Source organism: Caretta caretta, chromosome 2 (genome assembly GCF_965140235.1).
Source record: "Caretta caretta isolate rCarCar2 chromosome 2, rCarCar1.hap1, whole genome shotgun sequence".
NCBI classification, from domain to species: domain Eukaryota; kingdom Metazoa; phylum Chordata; order Testudines; family Cheloniidae; genus Caretta; species Caretta caretta.
In genome coordinates this window covers 192,826,922-192,846,214 of record NC_134207.1, presented here as the reverse complement: position 1 = coordinate 192,846,214, position 19,293 = coordinate 192,826,922, and the positions used below count along the sequence as shown (strand labels likewise).

Below are 19,293 nucleotides of genomic sequence, written 5' to 3'. Positions count from 1 at the left end.
TAATCCAGCATTTCATTCAAAAAGATTTTGCCGATGTTCAGCCTCAAATATTCCCCTTGATAATCCATCCGTTACTGCACTACCCAAGTGCAATTTTAACAAGTCACGAATTCTCATTGAGAATTGAACCTGGGATTTCCATTGCTAATAGCCACTTAAGCTAAAGGAATGGCTCCATTATCTGGTAGATGTAGTAGACTAATTTCCTCTGTGGACAGGCTACTAGAAGGGGATACGTAACACAGTGAACAGGCTACATAATGAAGTATGAAGAGCTGCTGTAAATAAAAATATCCTTCACTCCAAATAACTCCAAGTGACACTTCCATTAGTTTCCCAGTTTAAAAGAATACACACACACACATTTGGATTGCTAAACTTCATTTTTTATTTAAATAAACTGAATTTGAAAGAGAAAAAATGATATACCTTTACACTGCAAATTATTTTCTTACATAACTGTAAACACGCACACGTTTAGCCTATAATAAATCAAACTATGCAAAATAAACTTGAGGCACAGTGCTCTCCAAATAGTTATACGTAATTCAATTTTGTATTATTCCCGAGTATCCATTTCTCTGTCCCTAGAGAAAAAGACACAAGTGAGAATGTTTTCCTATCAGCCTTTCCTCTTAAACCAATTGGTTAAGTCTGGTTTCTGAGAACATGGGATGTTCCAATTTGTTTTGCTGCAACATCAAGGAATACAGCATGGGTACACAAGAAGCCTTAAAACCTTTTGGGGGAGTGGGATACAAGTGTGGCCCATGCTGACCTTTCAGGTATGTATGTTTTAGGTCCTCCGGCTTGATGAGTGCTGACTCAGTACTGTTAGTGTACCCAGAATCCCAGACATGATCATAGGCAATGTCTGGTATATTTCTTTTTACGTTGTCTTATCCCCTTTTAAATTGCATATACTCGCTGAATAATCAAAACACTTCCTAATAATTTTAGAGGGCACAATGCAGCCACTGAATAACTTATAATGCATTGTTGAAGTAATTAGATACTTCACTGCTTATCTAACACGTAAGTCAAGGGAAATTCAGGATGATATTTTGGAAGCAACATTACTACTAATTAGGTTGCAAACACACATTCAGTTGAATAGCTGCTACGCCAATTGTTAAGACTAAAGCTTTTACAGCTTGCTAGAAGAGAGCACCTGTATTCCCTTTGCTCACAGAGAAAAATCAAATCATTTTGGTTATAAACCAACTGTATTTCTTAATTATGTGTTAAAATATGTATACATATTCTTTTAGAACCAAATATTTTTAAAAACGTATGTACAAGAAAGATGCCTCTTTAAATATATATCGAATGCAGGAAAATAATCTGCGTTTTATCACCTTCCTTCAAAATCCCCCTAGCGCCCTCCAATGCATTTTTTTAAAAAAGAAAAAAAAAAAAAACCACTAACAGTGAAACAAACACACAAATGATGGTAGACTATCAGTGATAGACAAAAGCCAGGAAAGTAAACATTTAGCTTTATATTTCCTGGTTTACATTAGAAGTATACTGCCACTTGCCTTACACCATGTGGGTAACAGCTGAAATTGAACCCTGTGCAGAGTGGGCAGCACGAACCTCATGCACCACTTAAGTCGCATGTACGCACAAAATGAAACAAACAAAAAACTTAGAGGGGTAAATGTTTCTTGCTCTGAGGAATGACAGGGCCAGTTGTCCCTCATGAGATCCACGCCAAGGAAACAACCCGGGGAAAACTCCATGTAGGGAACCTTGGAGAAGGTGGGCTGCTTCCAGCTGCATCTGATAACTGTTATTGATGTATTTGATGTAATCATCTTGTAGCAATGGGCTGTAGCCCTGCAGTTGCAAATATCTTTTCTCCCGTTCCAAATGGAGTATTTTGGAGTGGATATTCTATATTTAAACCATTTTCGTTAGAGACTGAATACCAGAACTAAATGAGACTGTGTGATGTATTAGAGAAAGTTGTCCTGGTTCTTATTTACATAGGTAGGTACTTTTGTTACTTAAAACATCTAAGAACATTACTCTGAGAGAATACCGGTCTCCAGTGCCCATTATTACACATATGTAGTGTGTATACATGCATGACTGTGGTTTGTTTCTGAAGGTAATTTGAACAATTTCTAGTATTGTTTCCTTTAATAATGGAGGCAGCAACTGAAGTTTTATTTAAAATTATTCTGTGAGGCATTTGTGCAACAGGGTAGTGATTGAAGAGGCAATTTTATAACTTCTTTTACAACTGTTTAAAACACTCCCACATCACGGTTAGCCATAAATAGCAATAAAAAGGCATTAGAAAAGTCCCAAACTGAAGAAGACAATTTAGTGATGAAATTTAGTTTACACTCTAGCTCCCACACGGGCTTTTTAATGAACTGTTGGCTCACGTCTGTCCTAAACACACATTTTTCCTTAATGTATTACGGCACTGAACATCTCCGATGAACAAGAAACATCTAGAGAATATGCATTATGCTTTATAGATCAACAACAGTCAGGAACACAGACTGGCTTATCCACTGTACATATCTATTTAAAACTTTAAAAGACTAAGAATATACATAAAATATATGCTTAATACACAAAGTAAAATCCTCCTCAGCTTCTGTTTAGGATAACAATCGATATTCCATAGGGTTACACATTGCTTCTATTAAAATTCCACGCATGGAGCTATTCCTGTGCCAATTTCCTCATCAGCACTGGGCTCACTGAAAAGTAAATTAGTTCTTCATATATATGCAGCAGAAAAAGAGAAACCTCAGCCCTAGTCATCACTGTCACTTCCAGACTCACTCAACTGCAAGTCATTTCCTATTGGGGAAAAAAAAAAAACAAGAACACCAGGCCAGACGTTAATTCATACTTTGATGATATTCAAATTTAAGAATTATTGTATTTAAACTGGAGATTTAAATAAGAATTACCCAGAAATGAACATGAACAGCATCTCAGCAGTTTGTCAAATATAATCATTCTCCATATTCAAGAACATTAAAATCTGCAGGAGTTTATTTAAGGCCCAAGCCAGGCAAAGTTGAGTCTCCTTGGCTCCACAACCACAAAGGCTACTACTCCTTGTTCACAAAAGCATTCCCCTTCTCAGCAGCTGTGGAATTAATTCCACATCCTCCGCCCAGCCAAACTGCCATATATGACTTTTGGGCAGGACACTAGGGAAGTCCCTGGCTCCATCTATGCTATTAAAATAACCATTTTTTAAAGATAGTAGTGAAGATGAGGCTGTTCCATGGGGAAGTTCTGTGTCATACAGGAGGTCAGGCTACATGATCACAGTGGTTCCTTCTAGCCTGTGGATAAATCAGGAAAGAATATTCAAGTGCCAGCAGCTCAGGAGTATTGGGCTCAACTTATCTGATAGCTCTGCTTCAGAAGTCAGTGAGGAAGGGGAAACCAAGGGGCTCTGAGGCTCAAAGACAGGTCAGAAGCAGGGAGGCTCAGAGCCCTACCCTGTCCTCATAGTATATAGCAAAGGTCCCCAAACTGTGGGGTGCACCCTCCTAGGGGGGTGCAGAGGAATGTTCGGGGGGAGTGGGGAAGGGAGGCACAGCAGTTACTGGACCAGCCCCCATGGAGGGTAGGGAAGGAGCGCCTCCCTGCTCTGCCCCTGCCACCAGGCCGTTGCTGCAGCTCCAATCCTGACTGCAACCCCCGGCCTTGACCACAGCTCCAGGCCGCGGCTCCTGGCCCCCTGGCTGTGGCTCCCAACTACAGCTCCAGCCCCCCTCCCAGCCCTGGTTCCCGGGGAGCGCAGACAGGTTCCATTACAGGCAAGGGGGGCATGATGGAAAAAGTTTGGGGACCACTGCTATATAGCAATGTCTGCTGCCTCTCTTGCAGCATTCTGGTGAACATGACAATGAGAACGGTCCTCTTCATTCTTGAGCAATGTACATACTTTCTTTTAAGCTGGCCTATAACACGTGCCCCATCTTCTTCCACATTCCTGCCCTCAAATGCAGGTCAATTGCAAGGGAGCTACTTAAAAAAAAAAAAAGACAGTGGCTGTTTCTTTTCCTTTTTAACGTTTTTGGGGGGTTTCCATGCAATGGCAGGCCTTCCCCTGTAGAGGTGGTCTTCATGTTACAGAAATATCAATAGTTTATCCAGGGACACATGTTGGATCAAGTCTTTGAAATTCAAGCACATTCCAAGCATGGCAAATCTGACCTCCTAAATAAAGGCCTATCCAAAGCCCACTAAGTCAGTGAATAGACTCTACTGACTTTAGTGGGCTTTGGATCTGGCCTGAGTGAAGGTCTAAATACTAATTAGCAAAACTCACATTTCTCTTTACATACTGGACTAATCAAGGAGGACTAGATAAACCAGATTTTCAATGGACATTCTACACTGCACTGACAATATTTGAGAGCCCATATATGTGAACATGTAAACCTCACAAAGGCACCCAATTCCCTATTTGCAGAGCACCAAGAGATGTACAGTAACTCCTCGCTTAACATTGTAGTTATGTTCCTGAAAAATGCGACTTTAAGCGAAACGATGTTTAGCTAATCCAATTTCCCCATAAGAATTAATGCAAATGGGGGGGGGGTTAGGTTCCAGGGAAATTTTTTTCACTAGACAAAAAACTATATTTTATATATATATATACATACATATATATACATACACACACACACAGCATAAGTTTTAAACAAACAATTTAATACTGTACACAGCAATGATGATTGTGAAGCTTGGTTGAGGTGGTGAAGTCAGAGGGTGGGATATTTCCCAGGGGATGCCTTACTGCTAAATGATGAACTAGCAATTGGCTGAGCCCTCAAGGGTTAACACGTTGTTAATGTAGCCTCACTCTACAAGGCAGCACAAATGGAGAGAGGGGAGACAGCATGGCAGAGACAGAGAGAGATGCACATTGCCCCTTTAAGTACGCTGACACCATTCTAAGTACATTGCCTTTAAAAAGATCAGGAAGTTGAGATGGCAGCTGAGGCCAGCAAGCTCTCTCCGTCCTGAGCCCTGTTGTCCTGTCCCCACCCTGCTCTATATGGAGAAGGGACACGCAGGAAGCAGGAGTACGGGGGAGGGAGACACCCCGATATTAGGCCCTCTCTTCCCCCTTCCCCTACACAGCAAGCAGGAGGCTCCCGGGAGCAGCTCCAAGGCAGAGAGCAGGAGCAGAACATGGCAGTGGGGGGAGGGACAGCTGAACTGCCGGCAACGGATAGCCTGATGGGCGGCTGCTGCACAGGGAACTTAAGGGAGCGGGGAGCTGATAGGGGGGCTGCCAAACAACGTTATAAGGGAGCATTGCACAACTTTAAACAAGCATGTTCCCTAATTGATCAGCAACGTAACAACGTTAACTGGGACGATTTTAAGTGAGGACTTACTGTACTCACAAACACCTCAGGCAGAATTAAGAATGCTATGTGAAAACCAAGGCCCACCTTACTGGAAATCTATTAAGATTTCCCCACCACTAGGATGAATCCCTTAAACAAATGTAACTGTCCACTATTCTTTATAGAATAGGCTGGGAGGAGCTAGGAAGTCAAACAACCCTCTGGCCTCTTCACCACCCCAAAATTTAACGTCCCCACTGCTCCTGTCCAAATAGGGACAGAAGGAGAAAATGAAGCACCTTCCCAGTAACTAGTTTCAACTACCTTTTAGTTACCAAAACCCATCAACCCCACCTCACACCTTTCTGGGTGCCCCAGCTGGATCTTGATAGTTTTTTTTTTTCAGTACAATAACCTGTAGCTCAATAGAAATATAGGCATAGCATAAAAAACTGAATTCAATATAAAATTAAATAATACAAGCTACCCTATACTGATGGCATGGTTCATTTTCATATTTAATTCACCGAAACCCTCCATGTTTGAATTTACCTGAATTTGCTGCAGAAACCATGGACACTTAGCACACATCACACATTTTAGGTCCAATTTGTCATGGAGCATATGGAGGAACGACAGAGGGGATATAGCAATTTGACTAGCCATAATCTCCTCACCCTTGCCCATCTCCTATGGTAGACAGGAGCGGGTCTCTCTACAGTTCCTCCACATCCTCACATTCTTTATGCGTTTAAACTGGCAGTGAAAGATGGGTGGGTTAGCTATGAGCATGGCTGGTACAGTAACACAGGAGGGGAAAACATTTGAGAGGGTGTGATGCATAATTTAGCTGCACCTCTGACTCTTTCTCTGACCTCTCTGAATGCACCCTCCTTAGATCCTGGCCTCGTACCTTCACCTCTCTCAGGGTAGAATCCCATGATTCTCCTACCCTTAGACTTGGTGTCAGGATATAGAGACCAGCCAGCAGGTAACAGCCTGCATGTGGCAGGGGACATCCTGCCTGCCTGCCTCCCTCCACACCGATGGTCCCCAAGGACTCACAAGGGAACAGTGAGCTAGCGAGGGACACTGGTGTAAGATGTTTGTTGTTTTGTATGATCTGTATTCTCCTGTGTGGTGTATGATTAAGTAAAAGAGCACAACGCTCTGTGTAAGGTGTGGGTGTTACAGGCTTCGCAACTGCCGCATGCCCCTGAGAAAGTTAAACTGTAACCAGAAGCTTCACACCTCTTGGAGTTCGGGGAGAGGGGTATGTTGGAACAACCGGGTTATCTCGGGGGTCAGTGCTGGGCCTGGGGGCCTAGAACAGATGGGCATAGGAGCTCCATTTTGGAGAAGGGGCAGAAGACAGAGTCACTGCCCAGGAAATGTGCGAGAAAGGCCCAGGGAGGAAACAGTGCTGTAGCCTGCTGAGGCTCGAGAAGCTTAAACCATTCAGGGACACAGAAGGTTGCAGTCCCAGTGAGTGGTCACAAGAGGGTGCTCACTAGGTCCTGTGACACCTTCCTGCTTGTTTAACAGCCCTGTTCTTAAACTAAACCAACCTAGTAAGGATAGTCAGCATCCCAATAACCCAAACTAGCCATGCAGTAATTATTCCAATAACCAGGTCACATGCAGTATTCATCTGTTATTACACGTTAGCTCCACGTCCTTCATACGTCTATATCAACTTCTAAGTAACTCTCTCACAAACACAGCAACTTCCCTAAGGGGTTTACTATATATACACCCAATCCCACATTTTCAAAAGCTCAGATTTTTTTTTGTTAATTTAAAAAACAATTCTTCCCTTCCCCCAAGTGTATCCTACTCCTCCCTGATGGGGCTTTGCTGCCCAGTCACACTGAGGACCAGCTTCAAAACCCACTGAAGCTGATAGGAGTCTTTTGGGTTTTGGCTCAAGCCTTTGATGCCCAAGTAGCCTCTATATCTTCAAATAAATGAGAGGTTTTTGTTATAAGGTCTCCCTTTCACATATTTCAACCTGCATGCGTGCTACTGCTTGGGATAACTATTTGGTAAACTATATTCTGCAGTGGTATCTAAATCTGCTTAGAAAATCTATGCCTTTTGGTGGCATCACACAGGTTCCCACAGCAACAACACACAAAACTTTACTTACTGAGAGTGTTCATTAGCTGATTGCTTCCTTGTGGCCTGCTAGTACCATTAGCAACAGCATTTCTGTTGTTGTACTGCTGGTGTGGTGGCTGAGAGGGGGAAATGCGTGCAGCCTCTTCCCCGTCACTGCTAGAGCTTTCATCATCACTCCCAGAAGAGCTCTCAGAGTCCGATGAGCTGCTACCACTGCTGCTACTCATCTGTTCAATAATTTCAACCTCTGCTCTTAGCTCTGGAATAAGATGACATTTGTTGGGTCAAAACATTTACAGGCCTCTGTGAATTTCAGGAAGGGAATGTTAAAATGCAACAGTTTTGTCAAGTATAATTTACCAAGCACAATGAACAAGTCTAAATAATTCAAATCAAAAGGAGAGAGAGGGGAAGGGAAAACAAAAGATACACACAACTGTGCCTAAGTGCTGCAGCTGAATCTAGAGAAGAGGTTATAATCACTGGTTCTCTAAACTTCATTTATTTCACTACCTCTTATATGTTTTCTATTTTTAAAACCACTCCTTACTGTATTATTCATTTACTGAGTGCTCATTGTGCCAGGCACTTACAGACAAAACAGGCATAGAATGCAAATGTTTTGGGGGGAGGGTGTAATACTTGACACAATGGGTAAAAATTTCAAAAGCACCCAATGACTTAGGAGCCTAAGTTCCATTGAAAAATCTGTGGGATTTAGGTTCATTTGAAAATGGTATCAGATGCAACAAGTGATAGTTACAATTAGGAGAGAAGGGGACTACAACAATAAAGTTATGAAGTTCTTTAGATTTGCCATGCAGACTTCTTCGTGGTGCCAATGGTAATCTGAAAGTTATATCAGCAAGAGTTTGGAATAGTCACATTACTTACCAGTGATTTAGATAAGTCATCCCAAATCACACCATTGTTGTATATTTTGAATATTCCATGTTACTAAAAACCTATTTTGAAGAATTTTTTGAACATTTCATGGGGACTACAACTTGTATCCCTCCACCAATAACATTAAGCATCTAGTTACCATAAGTCCAAAGGTATAGGGATCAGAGAGAGAGAAATAATAAAGCTAGCATTATTTATATTATGAAAGCACCCAAAATCTTCAGAGTTCAAGCCTCATTGTGCTGGACTTTGTACATACACAACCTAAGAAATGAGTTCCTGTCTTAAAGAACTTACAGTCTAATAGAAAGAGTAGGAAAAAGCACGTACTATCACCATTTTACAGACGGGGACCTAAGGGACAGAAAAATTTAAGTGACTTGCCCAAGGTTACATAGGAATACTGTAGCAGAAACAGAGTTTGAACCCAAATTTCCTGAATCCTACTCTAGTGTTTGAATCACAAGACCATTCTTTTTGTGTAAAGTATTTCCAAAATGAGCTGGAACAGAACTTTTCTATACATAAAAATGCCATGACGTTAAAGTTCATGATCTCGACTGTTTCAGGATTAAGGCTAAATACTGTATCTGATTGGAAAGGAGAGGGTTCCAGATGCTCGATGATACAACAGCCCTCCAGGGTCAGGAAATAAGACTAAAGAACCCTGCAAAGCTCTCAGCCTCCACTGTATTTTGGCAATGAAATCCATTGGGTAATTATGCACTGGCTTAAAGTTTCCTTTTATCAATTTTAAATTTGCTACCTTTCAATTTCTAAGTCAGCTACATTCAACTGGAATTAAGGAAAACAATATTATACCAATACAATGGACCAATAGACTGTCTAAATCAAATTGTATTTCTTGAGGAAGTAGGTTGTTTTTGCAATTTGGCTGCTGAAGCAAAACATACTGGGTATGTTACCCACAGTTCATCTGTTTGCAAGTCAGCCATTTCTATTCAATCTTTTAGATTTAAAAAAAATCTGTTTCTGTTGGATTTACATGACTGGGTCAATGGCAGGGAATACTGTATCTTTCAAAAATGATGTTTTTTTCTCTCTTATTCTCCTTCCCACTTAGTCTTGCAGCTTTTAGAATGTTATTTCACTCTCGAGTCTGAGCCCTGGTCTACACTACGAGTTTAGGTTGAATTTAGCAGTGTTAGGTCAATTTAACCCTGCTCCTGTCCACACGACGAAGCCATTTTTGTCAACTTAAAGGGCTCTTAAAATCGATTTCTGTACTCCTCCCTGGCGAGCAGATTAGCGTAAAATCAACCTCCCTGGGTCGAATTTGGGGTAGTGTGGACGCAATTCGACAGTATTGGCCTCCATTGTGACTACTCTGGACAGCACTTTCAACTCAGATGCACTGGTCAGGTAGACAGGAAAAGCCCCGGGAACTTTTGAATTTCACATCCTGTTTGGCCAGCATGGCGAGCTGATCAGCACAGGTGACCATGCAGTCCCAGAATTGCAAAAGAGCTCCAGCATGGACCGAACGGGAGATACTGGATCTGATCGCCGTATAGGGAGAAGAATCCATGCAGGCAGAACTCCGTTCCAAAAGACGAAATGCCAATGTATTTGCCAAAATCTCCAAGGGCATGATGGACGGAGGCTACAACAGGGACACACAGCAGTGCCGCATGAAAATTAAGGCGCTCAGGCAAGCCTTCCAAAAAACGAAAGAGGCAAACGGTCGCTCTGGGTCAGAGCCCCATACATGCCACTTCTATGATGAGCTGCATGCAAGTCTAGGGGGGGACCCTACCACTATCCCACCATTGTCCGTGGACACCTGCAAAGGGGGAGTCTCACGCAACAGGGATTTGGATTTTGTGGATGAGGAAGATGAGGACGAGGAGGAGGAGGATAGCGCACAGTGGCAAGCAGAGAATCCCTTTTCTCCGGCAGCCAGGAACTGTTCATCACCCTGGAGCCAATACCCTCCCAAGGCGAGCTCCCGAACCATGAAGCCGGAGAAGGCATCTCTGGCGAGTGTACCTTTGTAAATATAATACAGAGTTTAAAAGCAAGCGTGTTTAATGATTAATTTGCTCTGAAGACTTTGGATGCATTCGCGGCCAGTACAGCTACTGGAAAAGTCTGTTAATGTGTCTGGGGATGGAGTGGAAATCCTCCAGGGACATCTCCATGAAGCTCTCCTGGAGGTACTCTAAAAGCCTTTGCAGAAGGTTTCTGGGGAGGGCTGCCTTATTCCGTCCTCCATGGTAGGACACTTTTACCACGCCAAGCCAATAGCAAGTAGTCTGGAATCATTGCAACACAGAGCATGGCAGCGAATGGGCCTGGGCTTTGGTGGTATTCAAGCAACATTCGGTCTTTATCTCTCTGTGTTAGCCTCAGGAGAGAGATATCATTCATGGTTACCTGGCTGAAATACGGGAAATTTGTTTAAGGGGACATTCAGAGGTGCCCGTTCCTGCTGGGCTGTTTGCCTTTGACTGAAAAGAAATCATCCCCGCTGTTAGCCACGCGGCTGGGGGAGGCCCATTCATGCTGAGCTGTTCGCGTCTGGCTGACTGGGATCTTCCCTGATACTAGCCACATGGTGGGGGGAGGGATGAAGCAATCATCCCAGGGAATTGGGCAGCGATGGTGGGAGGTTGTGCTGCACATTCACCCTAAAACTACAGCCCCTCCTTTTAAATGGCCAACCTAATGAGCTTTGCTTGGTATGGGAAAGGAGGGCGCTGCTGTTTGAAACCATTCCCACATGTTATGAAGGCTGAAGAAGCCGAAACCCTTTGGCTTACCATGGCTGCCTGCAAGCTGAATTCTGTTGCCCAGCTGTGTCTGTGTGATGTCTCACACCAAACCGGCAGGCACTCAATATAAGAGGCAAATTGCGACCTTGTACCGACAGCACATGTGCTATGTACTGTGAATCACTTGATTCACTGTGAAAGAGTCTCCCCTTTGTTCTCTAAAATGTATCTTTTTAAATACTACTCTCCCTTTTTTTTCTTCCGCAGCTGCAAATGTTTCTATGCTCCCCCTATCATCTCCATCCCAGAGGCCAACGCAGATTAGAAGGCGAAAAAAACCACACTCGTGATGACATGTTCTCAGAGCTCATGCAGTCCTCCTGCTATGACAGAGCTCAGCAGAATATGTGGAGTACAGCGTTAAATGAACGGGATGAGAGGAGGCAGGAGAGGGATGAGAGGAGGCAGGATGTAATGCTGAGGCTAATGGGGGAGCAAAGTGAAATGCTCAGGAATCTGGTGGATCTGATGGGGGAAAGGCAGCAAGAGCACAGACCGCTGCTACGGCCCATGTATAACCGCCTGCCGTCCTCCCCAAGTTCCATATCCTCCTCACCCAGACGCCCACGAATGCGGGGTTGGAGGCTCCTGGCACCCAACCACTCCATCCCACCCCAGAAGATTGCCCAAGCAACAGAAGGCTGGCATTCAATACGTTTTGAACTGTAGCGTGGCCTTGTCCTTCCCTCCTCCTCCACCCCTCCCGGGCTACCTTGCAAGTTATCCCCCTATTTGTGTAACGAATTAATAAAGAATGCATGATTTTGAAACAACAGTGACTTTATTGCCTCTGCAAGCTGTGATCGAAGGGGGGAGGGTGGTTAGCTTACAGAGAAGTAGAGTCAACTAAGCGGACGGGTATTCATCAAGGAGAAACAAACAGAACTGTCACACCGTCGCCTGCCCAGTCATGAAACTGGTTTTCAAAGCTTCTCTGATGTGCAGCACGCCCAGCTGTGCTATTTTAATCGCTCTGGTGTCTGGCTGTGCGAAATCATCCGCCAGGCGATTTGCCTCAACCTCCCACCCTGCCATAAAAGTCTCCCCCTTACTCTCACAAATATTATTGAGCACACAGCAAGCAGCAATTACAATTGGAATATTGGTTTCGCTGAGGTCTAACCAAGTCAGTAAACTGCGCCAGCGAGCCTTTAAACATCCAAACGCACATTCGACCACCATTCTGCACTTGCTCAGCCTATAATTGAACTGCTCCTTACTACTGTCCAGGGTGCCTGTGTACAGCTTCATGAGCCATGGCATTAAGGGTAGGTTGGGTCCCCAAAGATAACTATAGGCATTTCAACATCCCCAATGGTAATTTTCTGGTCTGGGAAGTAAGTCCCTTCCTTCAGCTGTTCAAACAGACCAGAGTTCCTGAAGATGCGAGCGTCATGCACCTTTCCTGGCCATCCCACCTTGATGCTGGTGAAACATCCCTTGTGATCCACCAGTGCTTGCAGCACCATTGAAAAGTACCCCTTGCGGTTTACGTACTGGCTGCCAAGGTGATCCGGTCCCAAGATAGGGATATGCGTTCCGTCTATCAGCCCACCACAGTTAGGGAATCCCATTGCAGCAAAGCCATCCACTATGACCTGCACATTTCCCAGAGTCACTACCCTTGATAGCAGCAGCTCAGCGATTGCGTTGGATACTTGGATCACAGCAGCCCCCACAGTAGATTTGCCCACTCCAAATTGATTCCCGACTGACTGGTAGCTGTCCGGGGTTGCAAGCTTCTGGAGGGCTATCGCCACTCGCTTCTGAACTGTGAGGGCTCCTCTCATCTTGGTATTCCTACGCTTCAGGGCAGGGGAAAGCAAGTCACAAAGTTCCATGAAAGTGGCCTTACGCATGCAAAAGTTTCGCAGCCACTGGGAATCATCCCATACCTGCAACACTATGCGGTCCTACCAGTCTGTGCTTGTTTCCCGGGCCCAGAATCAGCGTTCCCCAGCATGAACCTGCCCCAATGCCACCATGATGTCCAAATTTCCAGGGCCCGTGCTTTGAGAGAAGTCTGTGTCCATGTCCTCGTCACTCTCGTCATCGCGCTGCCGTCTCCTCCTCGCCTGGTTTTGCAGCTTCTGCACAAACCGCAGGATAACGTGCGAGGTATTTACAATGCTCACAACTGCAGCAGTGATCTGAACGGGCTCCATGCTTGCAGTGCTATGGCATCTGTGCGGGCAATCCAGGAAAAAGGGCGCAAAATGATTGTCTGCCATTGCTTTCACGGAGGGAGGGAGCAAGGGACGGGTGACTGACGACATGTACACAAAACCACCCGTGACAATGTTTTTGCCCCATCAGGCACTGGGAGCTCAACCCAGAATTCCAATGGGCAGCGGAGACTGCGGGAACTGTGGGATAGCTACCCACAGTGCACCGCTCCGAATGTCAACGCTAGCCACGGTACTGTGGATGCACTCCGCTGACTTAATGCGCTTAGTGGGGACACACACAATTGACTATATAAAACCACTTCTGAAAAATCGACTTCTATAAAATTGACCTAATTTTGTAGTGTAGACATATCCTGAAAAACGGACAAGGAGCACTCCAATGTCTGGGTTCTCAATTTATTCCCGAACTGCGTGTTTCTAGAATCCCATAACAACTTTCGGGTTTAGAGGATCTCTCAATGTCTAAACTTAAGCAACTTGGGGAAACTAAGTACAATGGAAAATGGAAATCCCACAGATGTGAATATCTTTTGCCCTAGCTTGATTCAGTAAATTTTCCACATGCCTCGAGTGATACTTTGGATCAAGGGAGCTGATAATTATAACTACTCACTGAGCACTAAAAATTTACATGGTGCAAACATTGACAGTCCATGCCTCAAAGAGCTGAAAATCTGATGGACAGAAAAGATGCACTGAGAGATCTAGAGGAAGGGGGTTCCACCCATTTCCTTGTTTATAAGCCTTGTGGAAGACACGAGTCGTATGTGGAGGATATGAATGAGAAGTTGGGATGACCTGGCACACTGAGACCGGGAGGGCCCTCCAACATAGGAGTGTGGTGCTCTTCTCAGGGCAGCACAGCACCATAAGTCACTGTTACCCTCTGCCTTAGCAAGAGAGAGCTTTGCTGAAGATGAGACTCTGTGTGAGCTCCCTGACACACCAGTTTGTCTGCTTCGCCAGCAAATTAATTGAGATTCTGCCAGTCTTAACCTTGTCTTGCAGGTAACAAATCAGTGAATCCCTGTTCCTGAGTTCTCCAGAGACGTGTCTCTGTAGTGTCCAGTCCCTCTGATTGGATACTCTCAGAAATTGTTAAGTTTGCTATCTCGAAAGAGACAGTACGCACACCAGCTTGTTAGGTTAGCTGAGGATTCACTCTATACTTCAATAGAACAGCACTGAGATGGTTTACAGTAAAACTAGGAATAAGTTTATGAACAAAGAACAGGCACTTAAGTGATACTAAGCAGAGATAATAGAAAATGGTTACAAACAAAACAAAACATACTTTCTAGTACCTAAAATTTAATTCTAGCTAGTTATGCCTTTGCCTAAACAGCTTTCTCACTCACAGCATCTCCAGTCCTTCCTGGCAGGAGCTCCAATGTTTACAGAGTCAGAGCTTGTTGTCCCCTTTGTTCCCTAAGAGATGGATAAAAAAGGGGTTCTCTCCCCTTCTTTTTCTAGTCCAGTAAGCCTTTGAAATATATTCTTTGAAAATTAAACCCAGACACAGTTCCTGTCCTCTACTGGTGTGTAGATGCCATGCTGTCTTCCTCATCCTCCAATCAATTTGTTTTTTTGATTGGCTTAATCAGTTTGTTTACCATTGATGTAAATGTACTCTGGCCTCACCTTGCTCAATTTACATCAGAGACCCAGGCAGACTGGCAAAATGAATTCCTTTGTCTACAAAAAATTTGTTTATCTGCTCTACTCCGATTGCTTGGTCTGAACATATTTCAGGAACATATTTCCAGCACAGACATAATTCTTTATACACTAACCATACATACATCATGCAATAATATTAATGACCACTGTGTCAAGAGTTTTTACATATATCTTACAAGATATCGTTGGCTAAATATTCTGACAACAGCATGGTGGGTGGCATAAAGGGGCTCTTAGGGACAGAAGGAGGCAGATTGGAAGATGGTGTGAAGATGACAGAAGGGAGAAGAAGACAGTAATGAAAGAGGAGTAGAGTGCTAAAAAATAATGTTTTACATTGAAATTCAGCAAATTTGATTTACAAGTCCACAAGAGACAACAAAAATGCAATTATGTCATCTTTAGAGTTATTTTTCAAAGTACAACTACACTTTAGAGCACATTTTAAGCACTAAATTTATAGTTTTCCAGCAACATTGGAAAACTTGTACTTTTTCCAGATACTGTATACCTACATTATGTCAACATTATTAAAAATGCATCTGTTGTGATTAAGCATGCTATATAAATACGTCAACAATTTTTTCCTGCACATACCACAATATGATCATTCATTCTCATTGCACAGTGACATGTGATAAGGTGCAAATAAGTATTCATAATGCATGAAATCCTCGCCTGTACTCCGGCCCCTTGATGCTGTGTAAAAGGGCTGCAGGGGCATAAAGAGCGACAATCCTCTGCCATAACTAGTAGGTAAAGGATTCCCCTGCAGTTAGCACTGCAAAGTCAGCTCTAAAGATGCCTCCCAAAGACCCTCACACATGTCACAGAGGGACAGGCATGTCAAGTGCGGGGCCACAGTATGCTATGAAAATTCTGGGCAGCACAGCAGCCCACAGAGTAGCCTGTGGTGGTTGCTGGAACTTAGAGAGGATCACAGAGCTGTGTTAGTAACACCAGAGGCATCCCAGCCCTTGGAGCATCTTAGGATCAGGAGGGTGCAAAGATGGCTTAAAGCCACTTTAGATCCAGCCCCCTATGACAATATGGTCTTAATATACAACGTCTGCCTAGAAAGTACCTGGCTTTTCAGTAAAATATAAATTAAAAAAAAAACCGTTCATCGCTTCAACTGCATTGTCCACAATACACCCATGGAGTGCAACATCCGATTTGGGCAGAGATTCTGTGCATCAATCCCCAATAGGCCTAACTTTTGGGCACAGATACAGAAACACTGAGATTAGGAGCCTGATGCTGCTGCTTTAGTAGGAGATTTATTTAATTTAGGCACTCAATCCTTCTTTCCCCCCCAAGATACCTTCATAATAAATATAGCAACTACATGGCAGTGTGGTCCATATTGTGCAAATTTGATCCCTGTCCAATTACTTGATGGATCTCAGCCAGCCAAATCCTGTTCCATCCAACTGTGATGATGTGTATCTTTTGAGTTAATGTTATTTTTATGGAGAAAGAGTCTGAGATTAAATTATCAGCAAAGAAGGGATGCTCACATGCAGAGAGATGGGGGCAGTTTAGATGACTACGTTGACAGAAGAAAACAGATAATTCATAAAGAATCCTTAAAATGAGATACACAGACTATAAACCAGCAGTCATGTACCAGCTTTTAATGCTTTAAAGTTCTTATGTATCTTTGTAAATGAATAATTATAAAACAGTAGATTAAAAAAATAACCCCTTCTTTACCTCTCTTAATGTCATCCAGCTGAGGTTCAGGTGAAGGGTTGTCTTTCAAAGGGGAGGTTTTGGGCCCAGCTGCTGGCTTGGATGGGGCTTTGAACTGTGAGGAAGGCTGGGAGGCTCGGGCAGCCTGCTGTTCTATCCGTGCCTGGATCTTACTGCTGCCCTCAGCCCTGAAACAAAATAAAAAAACAGTCAGTGGTGCCACAGAGCTGTGTTCCTTTGTTCCAGTAAGATCCGTATTAATATATATTTAATAAGTTTAGACTGAATACAAATTTACTTTGCATCCTGTAGAGCTATACGATGAATTATGGATTTTAAATACAATACAGCTAACAACCTACACTGCTTTGGCAAATAAGCATCACCACTGACTTCCATGGGAAGCATGCCATAAAGTGACTGTAGAGTAAGGTCCCTACTAACTGTGCTCCAGATCCATGTGAGGCATAGCAATATCTTGTTCTCTATTCAAATAGCAGTAAAGATTTTTCATTTTGCAAAGAACGCCTTCTTAATACAATCAGCAACTACAGTAAAATACATTTACATAGCACCTTTCATCCTGAATGATCCCAAAGCTCTTCACAAACATTTAGACGTGAAATACAGAGGGATCACTTCATTCATCATTGAAATGCAGCTAACTATTAGAAGATGCACAGCAAGACTACCCAGCATTTTATAACAGGAAGTATCCTCTTTGATTACATACAGTACATCATCAGATGAAAGTTACTATGTAAGAGCAGAGAATTGTTACCAATATTGATTCATGCTCTTGAAACTACAGAAGGAATCTATGTGGGAAGAATGTAATTACTCCACTTTGAATTTTAGATTAAAACCACTTATCTTGCAAAGAGTGCCAAGGGATCTTTAAAGACCAAAGTGATCATGACAACAGTTTTACATCTCATCTGAATGACATAGCACAGTGCCTTGGAACATCATGTTCACGCACTTGTAGGGCACTGACTCAGAGGAAAGTGTGGCAACTATTGAATCACTACCCTCACGTACAACAGCCTGGATTTGTTCTTTGGAGATCTCTGATGTAGCTGCCAGCCTGGTCCCAGCCTGCATCACTATAAAGTTTTAGTGAGCTCTCAGTCAAAGTTTTTACAGCTGCAGTAATGCAGGTTATTTTAAATGTGTCGTTTCTAAAAAATGTTTAATAATGGCATGCTCTATAGAACTCAGCTAATATGCATTCCCCACTGCTAAAAGAACTTGATTCCGAGCCTTCAGGTACTTACATATTAGCACTACTCTGAAAAATATTTTATCTGAACACTTTCTAGAGTGTAATTTGTGTACTGAGGTATGGCTATCAGATCAGACAGAAGTTCTGATCTCAGCCGTTTTTAGGCAATTACCCACAATAATATTTATGTCTCCAGCATTCATTTTTTCAGAATCTTTGCCCATGAAGAGTTTGGACTTTTGCTCTGTTTTATATATTATCTCCTTGATGCAGCCATGTTCCCCCACTCTAATTATTACATGTAATTAGACTTCCGCAGGAAGTTTCTAGGTCCACTACTTGCAACTTCACCAGTCCACTTGACAGGTTATCACTTCCATCTTCTTCAGAAAGAAATTATTGAAAGCCACCCAATCTTTTGACCAGCTTCTAAATTCTTATACCATCAACACTGTTCAATCATGAGTTACAATTATCACCCTTCAAATGACGGAGAATCTACTAATTCTTTACTCTCTGCTACATGCACACAGTGGAGATTTCCATATTTAGGCATGATAATTGGCCTCATAAAGTCCAGGAAACTCAGTAATTAAACATTACTGCTAATTCACAAAACTCACAGCCATAGCTAACGGTGACACTATTAACATGAATCTCTAGCAAGAATTCATCTTATTAACTGTATGTATCCCAGTTTTACCTTGTTTTCTTGACTTGAATGCTACTACTAAGTTTTTCCAGCACATATTCCCCAGTGTCATGATTGATAATAAGTACACAGTCCTTCTGATATGATCTTTTATTTCCTTTGAACACAGTCATCGGAGGAGTTGAGCCCTGGTGTCAAAGAAAAAAAGCACACATTAATTTGCTTATGCCCACACTATACAAGCCATTTATACACAATAAGTCTAATGAATATATGCATGCTTCTGACTTAGTATCAAGAAATTATCATTTACTTTGGATTGAAAGTGTTTGTTCATTTAAAGAAGGGATGAATACATTTATATGCATTACATCAGACTCTTCCTCATTCATTATTATGCTTGTAATCATTTTATGTGGCTTTGCAGTGATAAACACATCTACCCTTCAGTTATGATCATTTACAGTTCTACTTTCCATCATGGTAACAACTGAATGTTATTACAGTAGTTTGCCCTGACAAATATCAGAAACCTCCCTGATACTTCTACCAGCTCTGAAAATCCTGGGTTTGGATACTGAATATAAATCTAATTACGCATTCAGTGGAACTGTGACCTGATTAAATGTATGTGTACCCAATACATCATTTAAACTGCCTTTATATTTAATCCATCAAATAA

General features: G+C 42.7%; 1 protein-coding gene across 1 annotated transcript in view; it reads right to left on the bottom strand.

The window, feature by feature from the left end:
* Window positions 1-364: 364 nt before the first annotated feature.
* The window catches only part of EAF1 (ELL associated factor 1), a 24,515-nt gene continuing 5,586 nt past the window's right edge, over window positions 365-19,293 (bottom strand). Inside the window, exons 3-6 of the mRNA XM_048838728.2 lie at window positions 18,663-18,799; window positions 16,756-16,922; window positions 7,498-7,728; window positions 365-2,826 (exon numbers count right to left, since the gene is read on the bottom strand). Of these exons, the coding sequence (XP_048694685.1) occupies window positions 2,780-2,826; window positions 7,498-7,728; window positions 16,756-16,922; window positions 18,663-18,799 (582 nt within the window). The 3' untranslated portion in view covers window positions 365-2,779. The remainder of the gene's footprint in view (window positions 2,827-7,497; window positions 7,729-16,755; window positions 16,923-18,662; window positions 18,800-19,293) is intronic.